Consider the following 18,340-nt stretch of genomic DNA (forward strand, 5'->3'; position numbering starts at 1 on the left):
TTTGCTGCTTCCACTTAACGGCCCTGAAAGGGACAAGTCTGAAACCTCATGTGGAACATTGCTCCATAAGGAGACAGGACTCGAACTGCAGTCTCACCAAAGCCCCGCACAATTGTCGCAAGACATTTTCATCCATGTGCTCTTGGCACTTTGCAGTAAAGGTCAGCCCTGATGCGATTTATTACTGCCACATGTTCCCAACTACAGTGAAAAGTTTTGTTTTGCGTGCAGATCACACTAGACAAAAAAGTGCACGAGGGGAACTGAACCGAGCGAGGAATACAATGTTACTGCTGCAGAAAGCCTGTCACTCGGCTTCTGAATTGCTCACTCTATCTTTGTACGACCTGTGAGCTCCTTGCTCGCTCACACCCAAGTCTCTCTAAACACGGACTTTTATACGTTTCAAAAACGTTCTGCATTTCCCATTTGTACAGCCCAAAGTCCGTAACCTCACACTTCCCCTTCGGAGACTTGGCACTTTGCTGTCTCCTCGCTGAATCTAGGAGAAAGCGAGGGCTGCAGATGCTGAAGATCAGAGTCGAGAGAGTGGTGCTGGAAAAGCACAGCCGGTCAGGCAGCATCTGAGGAGCAGGAGAATCGACGTTGATAAAGGGCTTTTGCCCGAAACATTGATGTTCCTGCTTCTCGGATGCTGCCTGACCGGCTGTGCTTTTCCAGCGCCACACTCTCGACTCCTCATGGAATCTGTCGCTATCACTTTGCAGTGTCCTCCTGACGACTTACATATCGATCAAGCTTTGTCCCATCTGCAATCCATCACTGTCTGTTTCAGTGTCAATAGCTGAGGGCCTCCAGCACTGCTGTCCACGAGTATAAGATTATGAAAGGATTGGACACTCTGGCAGCAGGACAGTGGGCATGTGAGCAGGGCGCTGTGTTACAGTGAAGGTTGGGAACATGCTTGCGTACAGACTGGAGGTGTTCTGTAAAGCAGTCACCCAGTCTGCACTTGGTTTCTCGGATGTAGAATAGGCCACATTGGGACGAAGTATAGGTGAAATGCTGCTTCACCTGGAAAGACTGTTTAGGCCCTTGGATGGTGAGCAGGAAGCAGGTGAAGGGCTGGTGTTGCATCTTCTGTGGTTACATGGGAAGTGGTGGGGGTTGGGGGGAGGTGTTAATGGTTGAGGAACATACTTGGGTGTCCCAGAGGAACAATGCAGACATGGAGAGTGAAGGCAAGGTATGTTTGGTGATGGTGTTCTGCTAGCACTCTGATGAAGAGTCATTTAGACCTGAAATGTTAGCCCGCTCTCTCTCCATGGATGCCGCCCAGCCGGCTGTGATCCCCAGCATTTTCCGTTCTCAGTAAAGTCTCGTACTTCATGATTAAAGGCAATAGAAACTATTCCAGCATCCCATTTACTTAGCTTCTTTACCGTAAGGCACCCAGTAACCTTGCAACATTGGTAAACTGAAACCAGCAGTCATAGAGCACAGGAACAGGCCCTTTGGCCTACAATGTCTGCTCCATGATGCTGTTTTAAACTAATCCAATCTGCCTGCTCATGGTCTGTATCCCTCTATTCCTTGCGTGCTTAAATGTCTATCTAAATGTCTTTTAAACATTGCAATCATACCTGATTCTATCACCTCTCCTGGCATCGCATTAAAGGATTGGACACTCTGGAGGCAGGAAACATGTTTCCGCTGATGGGTGAGTGCCGAACCAGAGGACACAGCTTAAAAACACAGGGTAGACCATTTCGGACAGAGCTCAGGAGAAACTTCTTCACCCAGAGAGTGGTGGCTGTGTGGAATGCTCTGCCCCAGAGGGCAGTGGAGGCCCAGTCTCTGGATTCATTTAAGAAAGAGTTGGATAGAGCTCTCAAAGATAGTGGAATCAAGGGTTATGGAGATAAGGCAGGAACAGGATACTGATTAAGGATGATCAGCCATGATCATATTGAATGGTGGTGCAGGTTCGAAGGGTTGAATGGCCGACTCCTGCACCTATTGTCTATTGAGTTGCAGCCTGCCAATGTGAAAGGACCCCATTTATGCCTCCTCTTGGTTTCTTGTCTATTAACCAAAGCTCTATCCATGTTAATATCTCACTCCCCAACTGCCAGCTTGCATATTACTCTGTTACAGAGTCTCACAGCACAGAAACAGACCCTCTGGTGCAGCCAATCCATGTTCATCATGATCCCAAATTAAACTAGTCCCACCTGCCTGCTCCTGGCCCACATCCCACCAAACATTCCTTATTTGCATACTTATCCAAATGTCTCTCCCATGTTCTAACTGTACCCACATCCAGCAGCTCCTCAGACAGTTGATTCACACATGAACCACTCTCCGAGCAAAGTAAGTCGTGCCCCCCCCCGTCTTGTTAAAATCACTCTCCTCTTATCTTCAAAATATGCCCCGTTGTCTTGAAATCCCCCACCCGAGGGAAAAGACACCCACTACTCATCTTATTAATGCCCCCTCATGATTTCATAAACTCTACCAAGTCACCCCACAACCCCCTAAACCCTAGCCTAACCAGCCTCTCCTTATAACTCAAACCCTTACGTGTGGCACCTTATCAAACATCCTTTTGGATGCCCTGCTTAGGGATAACACCCACAAGCTATGACACAATCTCCCTTTGAGTTGGTCTGATCACATTATGATGTCCACCAAATGAAGTGTTGAAACTTCCTCCACAACAAATCGATTCTTTCACGTCGTACCGGGAATGAAGTTTGCTGCTATTTTCACCAGCCTGGCCAAAACAGAGCAAACGTGGTTGATTCTGAAACCGACGGCAGGCACGGTGGCTCACTGGCTAGCACTGCTGCCTCACAGCACCAGGGTGCCAGGTCCGATTCCAGCCTCGGGGGGTGACTGTCTGTGTGGAGTTTGTACATTCTCCCGGTGTCTGCGTGGGTTTCCTCTGGGTGCTCCGGTTTCCTCCCAGAGTCCAAAGACGTGCACGTCGGGTGGATTGGCCATGCTTAAATTGCCCATAGTGTTAGATGCATTAGTCAGAGGGAAATGGGTCTGGGTCGGTTACTCTCTGGAGTGTGGACTTGTTGGGCCGAAGGGCCTGTTTCCACACTGTCGGGGAATCTAATCTGAATCTAAATCCCTCAGTTCAAGGGGCAGCACTGATGTCAGGATGTGAGGTGTGATGTCAGGACGACTGGCCCGCAGCACCCCTTTCTCCTATTGCGTTGTCACACTGACCAATTCCCACACTTATTATTCCGGAATCTGGGGAATGCTGGAAAAAGGCAACCAAACCCGTCTGCTATCTCTGCAATTAGCTCTTTTACCCAGGTAAGATTGAGGCCATCTGATTTGTGGAATTTCAGTCTCTCAGCTGATCATTGTAACCTCGATTTCCTCACTCCTTTTTAGCAGGAGAGGATGATGTTCCAGTTCTGGCCTGTCCCTTTGCGAATCACTCCGAAAGCTGGTCAGAAAAGTGACAATTAACTTTTATTAGCTTCCGCTGTAATAAACCCGACGCACTCACTAACAGGATACGTTAGCTTTGGGACAACATGGGGGTTCACAAATCCTGGACGTGCAGACTGATAACAGATTCTGAAAAGAAATTTTCCAAAAAAAAAACACATCATTAGTTTCTCCTGTTTTTTTCGAGCGTAAACCACCTTGTCCATTCCTGTTGCTCTCAATTTAGATTTAGATTCCCTGTGGGGTGGAAACAGGCCCTTCGGCCCAACCAGTCCACACCGACCCTCCGAAGAGTAACCCACCCAGTCCCATTTCCCTCTGACGACTGCACCTTACACCACAGGCAATTTAGCATGGCCAATTCACCCTGATCTGCACATCTGATTAGATTAGATTAGACTAGATTAGATTACTTACAGTGTGGAAACAGGCCCTTCGGCCCAACAAGTCCACACCGACCCGCCGAAGCGCAACCCACCCATACCCCTACATTTACCCCTTACCTAACACTATGGGCAATTTAGCATGGTCAATTCACCTGACCTGCACATCTTTGGACTGTGGGAGGAAACCGGAGCACCCGGAGGAAACCCACGCAGACACGGGGAGAACGTGCAAACTCCACACAGCCAGTCGCCTGAGGCGGGAATTGAACCCGGGTCTCTGGCGCTGTGAGGCAGCAGTGCTAACCACTGTGCCACCGTGCCGCCCACATCTCTGGACTGTGGGAGGAAACCCACCTGACACAGAGAGAATGTGCAAACTCCACACAGGCAGTCGCCCCGAGGCTGGAATCCAAACTGGGACCCTGGTGCTGTGAGGCAGCAGCGCTAACCATTTAACACGGTCTCCCCATCTCAACCCTGTTCCCACCAAACCGTGACACCTCACAGCAACACAAACTGACCAGCCAAGAAATTAGACCCACAGTTTACCAACGAGGAAGTCACAGAAGGCAGCCAGAACTTAAAGAAACTGGCGGGGCCCTGGAGAATGGGAGCATATTGGAATTGGAAGGTCATGTTGTGGCTGTACTGGACACTGGTTAAGCCACGACTGGAATACTGCGTACAATTCTGATCTCCCTGCTATAGGAAGGATGTTGTGAAACTTGAAAAGGGTACAGTAAAGATTTATAAGGATGTTGGAGGGTTTGAGCTACAGGGAGAGGCTGAACAGGCTGGGGCTGTTTTCCCTGGAGTGTCGGAGGCTGAGGGGTGACCTTATAGAGGTTTATAAAATCAAGAGGGGGAATGGATGGGGTAAATAGACAAGGTCGTTTCCCTGGGGTGGGGGAGTCCAGAACTAGAGGGCATAGATTGAGGGTGAGAGGGGAAAGATATAAAGAAGACCTCAGAGAATCGAAGGAGGATCTGAGAGCTGTCAGCCACCCTCAGCATTTCAAATCCATCTGATTTTACCTTTCCTCAGCTCCGGTTATATGAGCTGGACTGCTCCACTGGCCACAAGGGGAGCGATGGTCTTGTATCTCATTAAGTGTTGGGTGCCTTCCTCCAGATCAACAGTGTACTCCCTGCGGGGATGCAAACAAAGAAACATACAGAGGGGCTCGGAGATGGCAGTGCACCACGACACGATCTCTCGACGCGGGGAACCTTCCCCTTTTACACCTTGAAACCCGAGGGTCAAACAGGAAAATCTGCTCATCTCCAGCGACTTCACCCCCAAACCGTCTCATCCCGACATTCCCGCACATCTTGGTCATGGTCACGAGCGGGGAGACACTGGTGCAGCGGGAATGTCTCACCAGAGGCCTGGCTGTGCGGTCTGGGGACATTCACTGAGCGGGAACCGTGAGCTCCCCTCCCAGCAACAGCGACCGCGAAACTGCTGCCAATAGTTGTAAGAATTGCCCCACCTCAGGACAGTCCTTTTGAGAAGGAAATCTGCCGTCCTCACGTGGTCTGGCCTCGAACTATTCAAGTCAAGGCGACAGGCAACAAAAGCCCACGCTTGCTGAGGTGCAAAGGACAGACTCATCCTTCCCCTCCAGTTTCTACTTAGAATCATTGAATCCCTACAGTGTGGAAACAGGCCCTTCGGCCCAACCACTCCACACCGACCCTCTGAACATGAACCTACCCAGGCCCATTCCCTTTATGATCTTATATTTACCCCTGACTAATGGACCTAACCTGTACATCCCTGAACACTATGGGTAATTTAGCATGGCCAATCCACCCTAACCTACACATCCCTGAGCACTATGGGTAATTTAGCATGGCCAATCCACCCTAACCTGCACATCCCTGAGCACTATGGGTAATTTAGCATGGCCAATCCACCCTAACCTGCACATCCCTGAGCACTATGGGTAATATAGCACGGCCAATCCACCCTAACCTGCACATCCCTGAGCACTATGGGTAATTTAGCATGGCCAATCCACCCTAACCTGCACATCCCTGAGCACTATGGGTAATTTAGCATGGCCAATCCACCCTAACCTGCACATCCCTGAGCACTATGGGGTAATTTAGCATGGCCAATCCACCCTAACCTACACATCTCTGAGCACTATGGGTAATTTAGCATGGCCAATTGACCTGACCTGTACATCCCTGAGCACTATGGGTAATTTAGCATGGCCAATTGACCTGACCTGTACATCTTTGGACTGAGAGAGGAAACCGGAGCACCTGGAGGAAACCCATGCAGACACGGGGAGAATGTGCAAACTCCACACAGACAGTCGCCCGAGGCTGGAATCGAACCCAGGTCCCTGGCGCTGTGAGGCAGCAGTGCTAACCACTGAGCCACCAGGTGATACCGGGTGAGTGGACAGCAACAGCCCCAGGAATGAATCTCCACACGCGCCCTCGGTCTGATTCACCGACAGGCTTGGCCAGGAGCATACTGTATGTTTGGTTGGTGTGACATGGTGCATTCTGGGAGGACGAACAAGACAAGGGAGTGCAGGATTGACAGCTGGACTGTCAGAAGGAGAGGGGATCAGAGCGGGCTGGATGCAGATGGCCACAGATCGTTGCAGGACAGGTGGTGGATGGGACACTTGCCTTTGTTAGTTGAGCTGTTAAACGCACGAGCAGGGGCTGTACGTAATGTTAGGGAGGCCGCTAGGTGCAGTGCTGGGCCTCGACAATATCGGATAACTGCATCAGAGAGGAGATTCACCAGGGTGTAGCCTGGGCTGGGGAGCAACTCAATGACGGAGAGAGACTGGGACGGTTCTCCTCAGAGCAGAAGGGTTTGCCTGATCAGGGTGTCCAAAGTGACAAAGGCTATACACAGGAGGGAAAAAAAATTGCATCTAACCTTTGTGGAAGAGTTAATGAGCAAGGACTGTAGGTTGGTGGCAGGAGGTTTAGTGGGGATTTTTTTTTTCATCCAGATGGGAATCTGGAACCCCCTCCTTGGGAGGGTGGGAGAGTCAAGAAGTGACAGAACATGGAAGGAATATTTCGAGGTGAACTCGGTAGGTCCGAAGGCCGTGGGCCAGGTGCCAGGAAATGGGATGAGGAGGAACGGATGTTTAATGAGCGGTAAAATCAACGAGGTAAAAACCCAATGGATCCCACGGCCTCTTTCTGTGCTGTCTGACACGATGGGACTGTGCTGCCCGGCACTGAGCAACCACTGTCCAGCCGGTATGGAGGGTATCTCAGGCACAGAAAGAGCAGGAGGGTCCAGCGCAGCTGCCAGCAAACCACAGACACCGGGCACATCCAACGCCACTCGCCCTACCTCTGATCCTCAGTCTCCGGTTCCACCAGGATGTTTTCCTGCCTCTCCTTGACCCGCAGAAAGACAAAGGAATCCAGGTTGGGTCTGGGAACTAACGAGAGAAACACCGTCGGATTACAAAGTCGCCGAGGGGACTCAAAAACCTCGCCGCGGTGTCTGTTCTTCCGGACATTAACCCAACGGGGTGCGAAGTGAAGTCGTCAGCGTCAACACGAGAAAAGGCCATCAATCCTGGCTGAGCCGGGACCTCAACTGCACACCATCCCACAGAGACCAGAATCCCACCCAAGTATCTCAGCCGTCAAGGACACAGAGTGACCCACAACCCTCTGGGGGAGAGAAATCCTCAGGTTCAAAGGTCTCCGAGCAAGGACCTCTCTCCTCAGCTCGGTCCCACCCGGTGATCCGCTCGTTGATCCCGAGACTGTGCCCCACCCCGTCCTCGATTTCCCCAGCCCCCCCCGGATGAACACTCAACCTCTCAGTGTTCATCCACACACGCAGCCCCTTCATCAGCTTGTCCATTTCGATGAGATCCCCACCCCTCCATCTCAACCCCAGTGATGACCGATTCCGACTTACTCAACCTCAACCCCTCTGGTCCTGAGGACTGACTCGGTCCGAGCTCTGCTGGATCACCCCCCGCAGCTGGGATACGCTTCCTGACATCCGGACAGCAAAGCTCCAATAGCTTCTCCGACACAGCGCTCACCGCTCGGAGACGGGAGAGGCGTGGGAAGAGACGGTGGTCTCTTCCCTCGTTCAAAGAGGGTCGATATGGATTCAGGGGCTGGCCAGAGGAACACACTCACCGGCTTTGGAGAAGTCCAACGCCTGCAGGTTGGGAGGCATGTGTTTCAGGGCCAAGCTCTTCAGGCAGGTCTCGCAGTTGGCCGCGTACCTGTGGGGCAGATCAGTTCAGTGAGGAAGGAGCAGCCTTCAAGACTCCCGTCCGCGCTCCTGCACCTCTGTCTGCAACCCAGTGGTGGGACATCGTTGCTACCAGCAGCCTGACTGCATCGCAATGCTAACCTGTCTCCAAGTGCAGTGAACCACAGTCTGTGTGCTGCATCCCCGACAAAGCGACTTCCTCCCCCTGCCCGGCACGTTCAATCATTCCCTTCTCTGGATAATTATCCGTCGGAATGCAGATGCTGTTCCGCACCTCCCCCTCATTCAAAACGGTATTGTTGCTTTTCCGTTCAATTTCAGCGACAGGCTCAAAACCTGACCACCGAGGTCCTCTCCCACTCACAGCTCCCGATTTCAGTCACCCCAGGGATTCCTGATGAGGCACCCCAGCGAAGACAGGAAAAAGAAAAGCAGTTCCTCCCCAGAGGAACCTCGGGCAGTCACGTGGATTTGGAGCAATTCGGAATCCGAACAAAGATGGATGTTCCTGTCCGTGGCAGGAAGCAGGGAGAAGTCGGCACGCTCAGCCCAGAGTGGGAATGAATACGGATTTTCCCATCGACAGCAGGGAGGGATCGGCACGTGCTGACCCAGAATGGGAATGAGCAGGGATTTTCGTGCAGAAAGCAGGGAGCAATCAGCACGTTCTGACTGCTCAGTGGCCACAGTTATGAGGGCGTGTACTGTCCCTTTAAGAGAGAGTGAATTCTGTTCTGAACTGAGAGCTGAGAAGTACCTGTGTGACATGACTGGATGGCAGTCCCACAGTGGACTGGAAAACTGACAACATGTAGCATTTGGCTGAGAAATGGATACCCGAGCTTTGGTTGCTGTTTTGACATCAATTCCAACTTAACCAGTCGGTTTAAAATATGTCCCAGGATACTAAAACTTTATTGCTGGAACAGCACAGCAGGTCAGGCAGCATCCAGGGAACAGGAGATTCGACGTTTCGGGCACAGGCCCTTCTTCAGAAGAAGGGCCTGTGCCCGAAACGTCGAATCTCCTGTTCCCTGGATGCTGCCTGACCTGCTGTGCTGTTCCAGCAATAAAGTTTCAACTTTGATCTCCAGCATCTGCAGACCTCACTTTCTCCCAGGATACTAAAACCCAAATGAGTTTGAATTTATCGTTTTGCCCACAGCAAACCAATGAGATGATCCGATGTCGGGGATATAAAAATGCGGACATTTTGAAAATTGGAGCGAGAGCAAATGCCGTTCAGACAGGGCGAGCCAACATCTTGTTCCCCAACAAATTAGGAAACACTGTCTCTCAAAGGCACCTTTTCATATGAAACAAATCGCAGTAAAAAGAAAGAAGACGACCCAGGGAGATCCTCAGTCGGAAGAGAGAAGACACAGAAAACGACAGCAGCTGTGTGGTTTTGAAATTAAGATGATATCATTTGAATAAGTGTTTTACTGGAACAGCAAATTGTTAGAGAGTTGGAGGCAAGTAATAAGCAGTTAAGAGAAAGGGGCGGCTTAGTGTTGTGAATAGATGTTTAATGTTCACTTTTAGGGTTAAAAAATAAATTGATGTTATTGTCATTCAATAGTGGAATTTGGGAATTCTCTGTCACTCACATTTTAACAGATTACAAGGCAAAGTGAGCTTTTCAGGATGGTAACAGAGGAATTCTCCACAGACTGGAGAAAACAAATCTGGAACCTTCAGAACAGGTGAAACTCCACAGAAGGCCAGATACCTTTGTTGGAGCTGGGGTTGAAAGGAGTGAGATTGAATTCATTGCTGACCATTGCTCCCGCACCCACCCCAAACCGATCAACCTCAATGTCAGTCGCTCCACCCGAAGATCCCACAGCTGTCGGCCTGTACTTTCGCCCCATCTCTCTCTCTCTTGCTCTCCATGCACTCACTCTTTCGCAAAGGTGTATTCTTGTGGAGACAAATAGGCAGGCTCTGCCTCAAGACGGGATTTCTCCTTCTCCAGGATGTGAGGGACAAACTTCTCGATCTGAGAATTACAAGAAGGAAAAAAAAACACCCAGCTGACTTCCTCTGAACGCTTTAAAAATAAGACGCAAACTTTCAGGCAAACGATCCAGGTCCGAATCGAGGGACAGTGATGTTGGTCCTGGACTCGCAATCTGGTTAATGTTCTGGAGGTTTGACTGAAATCCCACACAGCGGTGGGGAGAATTAATACATTTATCTGAAGTGGGTCACAGGTCCCTTCGGACTGTGGTAAAAACAGGTCCTCTCATGTGCATCAGGGAGGCCATCCTGACCTGGTCGGGCCTAGCTGTGACTCCAGATCCATTTCAATATGGTCAACTCTCCAGGGCTGTCTGAAATAGCCAAGTGGGCTGCTCAATTGTGCCTAACTGTTGCACTGTGTGGGGGCCCCTAGATACACACACGCACACTCACACATACATTCACATACACGCACACTCACAGACACACACGCGCACACTCACAGATACACACACATACATACACACACACGCACACTCACAGACACACACACGCACACTCACAGACACACACACGCACACTCACAGACACACACATGCACACTCACAGACACACACACGCACACTCACAGACACACACACGCACACTCACAGACATGCACACTCACAGACACACACACATACATACACACACATGCACACTCAGACACACACATACATACACACACACGCACACTCACAGACACACACACATACATACACACACACGCACACTCACAGACACACACACATACATACACACACACACACTCAGACACACACACTCACAGACACACACACTCACAGACACACACACTCACAGACACACACACGCACACTCACAGACACACACACATACATTCACACACACGCACTCACAGACACACACACTCACAGACACACACACGCACACTCACAGACACACACTCACAGACACACACACATACATTCACACACACGCACACTCACAGACACACATACATACACACGCACTCACAGACACACACACATACACACGCACACTCACAGACACACACACATACACACGCACACTCACAGACACACACACATACATACACACACACACACACTCACAGACACACACACGCACACTCACAGACACACACACATACATACACACGCACACTCACAGACACACATGCACACTCACAGACACACATGCACACTCACAGACACACACACATACATACACACATGCACACTCACAGACACACACACGCACTCACTGACACACATACATACACACACACATTCACATACACGCACTCACAGACACACGCACACACATTCACATACACGCACACTCATAGACACACGCACTCACTGACACACACACATACATACACACACAGATACATACTCACAGGCACACACATACACTCAGCGCCACATACATACAGATACACACAAACTCACACACACATACACACACAACACACACTCACACACAGACAACACACACACTCACACAGACATACACACACACAGACATACACACACACTCACACAGACATACACACACACACACACACACACACACAGACATACATACACACAGACATACACACACACACACAAGACAACAAACGCCATTCACCCTTTCGCATAGATGCTCAAGTGTACAGCAGAAGTTCTGATGAAGGGCTTTTGCCCGAAACGTCGATTTTCCTGCTCCTCGGATGCTGCCTGACCTGCTGTGCTTTTCCAGCACCACTCTAATCTAGACCCTGGTTTCCAGCATCTGCAGTCCTCACTTTTGCCCACTGTTCAGTGGGCACACTAACTCCACCATATCCAGTCACCTCCCCAGCACGCACGTCAACAAAGGTGAAATGGTGGCCTTAATGGATTGTGCACAGACTCACTGAGCTTTGCTCCCTCACAGGCTGAGGAATGAAACCTGTGTACCTTCTGCAGACGTGACCGCAGGTAACTGCTAAGGACGTAGCGAATCCTCTCGGTCTCCATTCGGTGGATGGTGACTTTCAGATCGCCCTTCTTTGCTCGCTGCAGGTTCTGTTCCTGTGAAGAGGATTGAAAGGCAGGTGGGGTGAACCATCAGACCCTCAGTTTAAGGCACATCAAGGTCGGTGCAGCTTAGGTGAACTGGCCATGCTAAATTGCCCGTAGTGTTAGGTGAAGGGGTAAATATAGGGGACTGGGTCTGGGTATGTTGCTGTTCGGAGGGTTGGTGTCGACTTGTTGGGCTGAAGGGCCTGTTTCCACACTAAGTAATCTAATCATTCTTTGAAGTTTGCATCACATATAGACAGGGTAGTTGAAAAAGCACTTAGCATGCTTGCCTTCATCACTCAGTCCTTTGAGTATAGGAGTTGGGATGTCATGTTGAGGCTGTACAGGACATTGGTGAGGCCTCTTCTGGAGCACTGTGTCCAGTTCGGGTCTCCCTGTTATAGGAAAGATATTATTAAGCGAGAGGGGGGTTCAGAAACGACTTACCAGCATGTTGCCGGGAACAGAGGGCTTGAGTTGTCGTGAAAGGCTGGATAGGCTGGGACTCCTTTCACTGGTTGAGGGGTGAGCTATGAGTGCAAAGTTGCGACTACTGTGAACCAGCTTGTCCTCAAAGTGATTGGAACAAGGTCAGCTCGGTGGATCTTTTCGAAGATGAGCTGGCTGACAGGTATAAACAGGAGTGTTCGGGATTCTGCACAATCTCAGAGCCAGCTCTGAGTTAGCTGGATCAGTACCATGTACTATGCACGTGTAAATAAAGGGTGACTGGGTGACAGGATACTGGCCTTCTTGGAAGTTAAGTGCACTACCCAGGATTTTGGAGATAGCCTCTCGCTCGCCTTTGCTTTCACCATGACGGCATCTTAGCCGGTCAGAGTTGACACGCCAACTAATCAACTCCCTTTTCTCCCCATCAAACAAATCATTCCGACTGTTCGAAATGCGCCATTCTGGCATTTGTCCTGATGACTCGGGCAATTCGACAAAAATCAACTGCCAGGTGAATCGTCGGACAGCAGATCCTTATCATTACATCTGGCAGGGAAATCAGGGGCTGGCTGAGTCTGTCAACCGCAAACTCAATGGTGCATTGAACAAGTGTTGTCTGCTCCACCCCAACAAAAGGTCCAAAACCGTTACCATGTGATCGAGCTGTTCCATTACACACTCCACAATCTCAGCTTTGTGTTCGAGAAGGTCAGGGGAAAATTTCTCATTCAGCCACGCCTGTATAGAGATGAGGGACAGCCACAGTTAGTAATGATAAGAGGAGGAGACAGAATTCCAAACTGAATATCAGAGAGCTACCAAAACCCACACTGCAGACAGCTGTGACGTGATAGTTTTACAATGCAGGAACGTCAATTTGATTTACCATTGTCACAGGGACTAACTGACAACGAAAAATATTGTTTTATGTGCAAACCAGACAAATCATTCCTCACATATATACATCAAGGTAACAGAATATAGTCCATGACCCTCAGGGCGCTGCAAAGTCAAAGTGCACAAAGAAACCTCACCATCCAACCCTGGGATCAACGTGGGACATACAATTAAGTCTAGGAATTCCTGAGATAAATCTGACAGAGAAACCTCTCGGAAAGCCCTGTAACAGGGAGAGACAGGTCTCACCAGCAAGAAACAGCCAGAACAGGGGAGCAGCAACGAGACCGCACATCCGCTTACCAGTGAAGGGAATGTGTTTAAAACAAAAATCTCACTGGGTGTGGGTGTCACTGGCAGAGCCAACACTTATTCACATCCCGAACTGCCCCCTTGAGAAGGTGGGGGTGGGGCTGAGCTGCCTTCTTGGGCCCCCCCCCCCCACAGCGCCCTGAGGGAGGGAGTCCCAAGATTCTGACCCAACGGCCGATATATTTCCAAGTCGCAGACGGTGAGGGGCTCGGAGGGGAACTTGCGGGGGGGGGTGGTGTTCCCATGTACCTGCTGCCCCTTGTCCTTCCCGATGGAAGTGGCCGTGGGGTTTGGAAGGTGCTGTCTGAGGAGCCTGGGGGAGTTCCTGCAGTGCGTCTTGTAGATGGTACCCTCTGCTGTTACTGAGCGTCGGGGGGTGGAGGGAGTGGGGGTTTGTGGGTGTGGGGACAATCGAGGGGGGGCTGCTTTGTCCCTGGATGGTGTCGAGCTTCTCCAGTGTTGTCGGAGCTGCCCTCCCCCATCCACCCCCCCTTCCCCCATCCCCACATCCACCCCCCCCTCCCCATCACCCCCACTTACCCCACATCCACCCCCCCTCCCCCAACCAGGGCAAGTGGGGTGTATTCCCTCACACACCCTCCTGACTTGGGCCTTGTTTCTGGGCTCTGGGGGGAGGGAAAAGGCTCATGCTCAGTGTGGGATCTTGCTGTGCACCCCCCCCTCCCCAGGGGTTGACCCCTCACCTCCTCCAGTTTCCCAATGAGCTCAGCCGGGGTCAGGATCATCTCCTCCTCCTCCTCCTCCTCCTCCTCGGGGTCCCCTCCACCCACCATCACCGCTTCCCCTGCCTCCTCTTCGGCCATGCTCACTACCCGAGCCCCGAGGCTCCAACTGGAAACTCCCGCCTCGGCCGCGACGTCTGACGTCGCCGCGCACACACCACGCCCACCTCCCCGAACGTCGACGCGAGAGGCGTCATCGCGCACCCCTCTCGTCCGACGACACGCGCGGGTCGTCGGACGTCATCGCGCACCCGCCCCGCCCCTTTCCTCCGTCCAGCCGCGCCCCCCTCGTCAGAGGGCACGCGCGGTTCTTCGGACGTCATCGCGCAGACTGGCATCGCCGCGTCTCCGAGCCCCCTGTGACCAGTGCAATCGTGGCCATCTTTCTTCCAGGCGGAACGAGCAGCTCCTCCCAGCCTGAGCGCTCCGTTTCCCCTCAAGTGCTGTCAAACCTCACCACTTCCGTGTTGTGTTTTGTTTTGGCTCCTCCGATTTATTACGGCCCGGAGCGTGACCGAATTGTGATAGAAAATAGATAGAAAATTGAACTGGACATCGCTTTTTTTTCCCTCAACTAAAACATGAATGGGAAGGTCCTGGGGAGTGTTGCTGAACTGAGAGACCTTGCAATGCAGCTTTATATTTACTTGGAAGTGGAGTGGAACGCAGATTGTGAAAAAGGTGTTTCGGATGTTTTCCTTCTTTGGTCGAATTAAAAATCACGCAAAACAAAGTTACAGTCCTACAGGTTTACTGGGAAGCATTACTCCTTCAGCCGGGAGCGGTGGAGCTGAACCATAACACACAGAACTTACAGCAAAGGATGACAGTGTCACAGAACTGAGAGGATACATGGAACAAACCTGTGAAGTCTTTCATCTTTTAGAATGGGGTGCAGGTTTCGGTTCATTAATATGTAAAGCCCAGAACTACAGCTGACCCCCATGGCACTCCACACTCTCATAAACACATACTTAAATCCTAAAACACTCATGCAGATCCTATCTCCTAAGAACACATTCTCCACCCCCCGACACACACACCCTCTCACAGGCTTAAACTCCATCACACACACACACAGTCACTGTCTCTCTCGTGTACACATACACCGCTATACGTCTGTGGGGTGAATTTACACCCGCAGAGTTATATTTGCAGATCCATTCTATTTTGTTCAAAAAGCACACACTCTACAGGCAGCCAATCCATGTGCCATTTTTTCAATTCCACTTTGAAAGTGGAACCAGTCTGACTCTAACCTCACACCTTTAACCCATTGTCTGAGCTGAGTTTTTCTATAAAACTTAAGTTATCTTGAGAACATGACTTAAAAAAGCAGTTCTGGGATTTTCATACGAATGAAACCTGCAACCTAGGGCAGGGTAATTATGAGAACCTTTCCTGCTCAAGCAATCTGCCAACCTGAACATAACTGCCGCTCATTAAATGTGTCCAAATTTGACATTATTCCATAACGTAAATGGAGAAGTTAAAAGAATTACAGCAGAAAGTGCAGGCTGCAAGTTATGATCTGTAATCCTAAAGATTAGAGAAAAGGTTCCTTTCATTCTTAAGATGTCTGCTTAATGCATGTACACATCCTGTATGTATTCATTTAATTCCCCTCTTCAATGTTTTAACACATCCACTTGCATTAAAACCTTATCCAAGTGGTTACTCACAAATTCCCAATGGGAATGTTGGATACGGGCTGACTGCCTCAGGCCAGTACCAACAAACATTGGACGGAAATTGAGAAGGGCAACTTTGAACGTAGAACATAGAAAAGTACAGCACAGATCAGGCCCTTTGGCCCACAATGTTGTGCCGAGATTTAATCATAATGTAAAACATAGTAACCTAACCTATGCACCCCTCAACTCATTGCTATCCATGTGCATGTCCATCAGTCGCTTAAATGTCCCCAATGACTCTGCTTCCACCACGACAGCTCGCAATGCATTCCATGCATTCGCAACTCACTGCACAAAGACAACTCTCTGCGTAAAACTTGGTGAATTGAGCGGACTGTCTCTGGCACTAGGTGAAAAAAACATGATTTCTGTACAGTCACATTTGTAGTTCACCATTTTTCTTCATGGTCACCCGTCCACTGTTACTGCAATAGTCAATATGAAAGGTGGAAATAAACCACAGAAAAGTAAAAGTCTGAATATGTCCAGCCCTTTGATAACATTATCATGGTCTTGCTGAAGACTTGCCAAATGCAAATTTGAAAAATAAATCCCCCATTGCTCCCTATCCCTGTTCCCAGCATTTACCCAATCTTAGTTAGGGTCAAGAGTGTGGTGCTGGAAAAGCACAGTCAGTCAGGCAGCATCCCGAGCAGGAGAGACGACGTTTCGAGCAGAAGCTCTTCAGCAGGAATTCTCATCTCGAGCTTACGCCCGAAAGGTCAATTTTCTTGCTCCTCGGATGCTGCCTGACCGGCTGTGCTTTTCCAGCACCACTCTTTTGACGCTGATCTTCAGCATCTGCGGTCCTCACTTTCTCCCCAGTGTTCGTTAGGCTCAAGGTGGCTTTTAAATGCAAATTAAAATATTATTTGGGAACCAAAAGAGTTCATCTTCATCTCGCTTTGGCTGTATTACAAAGCAACAATTTTGCCTAAGTCCCTGGCATTGTGGTCACGGATAAAGTGATGATCATGCTTGCATGACCAGCTACCTAGTGCGTATGATCAATTTAACACATTCTTTTGTTAAGTATGGATTGAATGCTAATATCTCTTCAGACAGCCTATCCTCCTCCCTCACTCACCTTTGAATAGCACTTCATTGCTGCTTCGGCCTGTCTTTACAAGATCGGGGAAGTACTGTTTCCCCACCAGAGTTTGTCGGCAAACGTTGTCCTTCCTGTCCACTCAGGGATCAGTTTCTCAAGCATTTGCCTCACAGAATCTCTGCAGCATGGAAGCACAGCCTTTGTCGTGTCCAGTCGACGCTGATCCTCCCAAGAGCAACCCAACTGGACCCTCCCTTACCCCAACCCTGCATGGCACAGCCCCCCAGCCCGCACATCCCTGGGCACCATCAGCAATTCAGCACGGCCAATCCACCCGAACCCGCACATCTTTGGATTGTGGGAGGAAACCCATGCAGGCATGGGTGAAAAGGTGTGGACTCCACATACAGTCATCAGAGACTGGAATCGAACCTGGTGCTTGGTGCCGTGAAGCAGCAGTGCTGACCACTGAGCCACTGGTGAGTGCATTCCTCCCCACTGACCAAGGATGCTGTAGCTCAAACACTTTCAACAAGTCTCATTCTTTCTCAGCTCCACTTCAAAGATACTTGCTCTCGTTTTCAATCTTTAGAAAGGGAAATGTGCCCAGTCCAGTGGTCCCCCACGAAAAACCCCCTGGGACTTGGACCACTGTCTGTCTCCTTTCTCCTCCCTCCACTTCGGGACTGAATACTGCACCTACAATCACTAGTTTGTTTTTTTTACAAGTAATAAGACTTGAGATGTAGACGAACAGCTAAAAACAGCCAGTGTATCCATGCACTGGTTAGGCCAGCATTTATCGTCCTCGAAATGCACAGAGAAGAGGTTAAGAGTCAACCCCATTGCGGTGAGGTCTGGAGTCAGCCAGGCTACCGAAGGATGGCAGTTAACTTTGCCAATGGGCATGAGTGAACCAGATGGGTTTTACCCATCGGTCGACAATGGTTCGACTTATTGGACCTAAGTACAGTGAAAGCTTTTTTTTATGAGCAGTACAGGCAGATGGTAACACACATCAACATACAGATCATCGGGTGTTTCGACACAACGAGATATGCAGAGTTTTGGCTGGCCAGGAGGTGTGCAAAGCAAGGTCAA

General features: G+C 50.1%; 1 protein-coding gene across 1 annotated transcript; it reads right to left on the minus strand.

Annotated features, from left to right (window-relative positions):
• Positions 1-3,439: 3,439 nt before the first annotated feature.
• Positions 3,440-14,612, minus strand: gins4 (GINS complex subunit 4 (Sld5 homolog)). Its single transcript, XM_043681557.2, has 8 exons — positions 14,456-14,612; positions 13,194-13,280; positions 11,985-12,098; positions 9,957-10,054; positions 7,974-8,062; positions 7,162-7,252; positions 4,857-4,969; positions 3,440-3,564 (listed from the first exon to the last, which is right to left on the minus strand). Exons 1-7 carry the CDS (start codon positions 14,573-14,575, stop codon positions 4,873-4,875), a joined length of 696 nt encoding a protein of 231 aa, XP_043537492.2. The 5' UTR covers positions 14,576-14,612; the 3' UTR covers positions 3,440-3,564; positions 4,857-4,872.
• Positions 14,613-18,340: the final 3,728 nt, after the last annotated feature.

This window comes from Chiloscyllium plagiosum, unplaced genomic scaffold (genome assembly GCF_037043375.1).
Source record: "Chiloscyllium plagiosum isolate Xiang-an unplaced genomic scaffold, Cpla_swu_hap1 HiC_scaffold_48, whole genome shotgun sequence".
Taxonomy (NCBI): Eukaryota; Metazoa; Chordata; class Chondrichthyes; order Orectolobiformes; family Hemiscylliidae; genus Chiloscyllium; species Chiloscyllium plagiosum.

Excerpts from the sequence above, each read along its gene's own strand:
- gins4 (XM_043681557.2), bottom strand. The coding sequence starts at position 14,575 with ATGGCCGAAGAGGAGGCAGGGGAAGCGGTGATGGTGGGTGGAGGGGAC. Across the intron at positions 13,281-14,455 it reads TCATTGGGAAACTGGAGGAG|GCGTGGCTGAATGAGAAATT; the intron begins GTGAGGGGTCAA and ends ATCTCTATACAG. Across the intron at positions 4,970-7,161 it reads CCGGAGACTGAGGATCAGAG|GGAGTACACTGTTGATCTGG; the intron begins GTAGGGCGAGTG and ends GCATCCCCGCAG.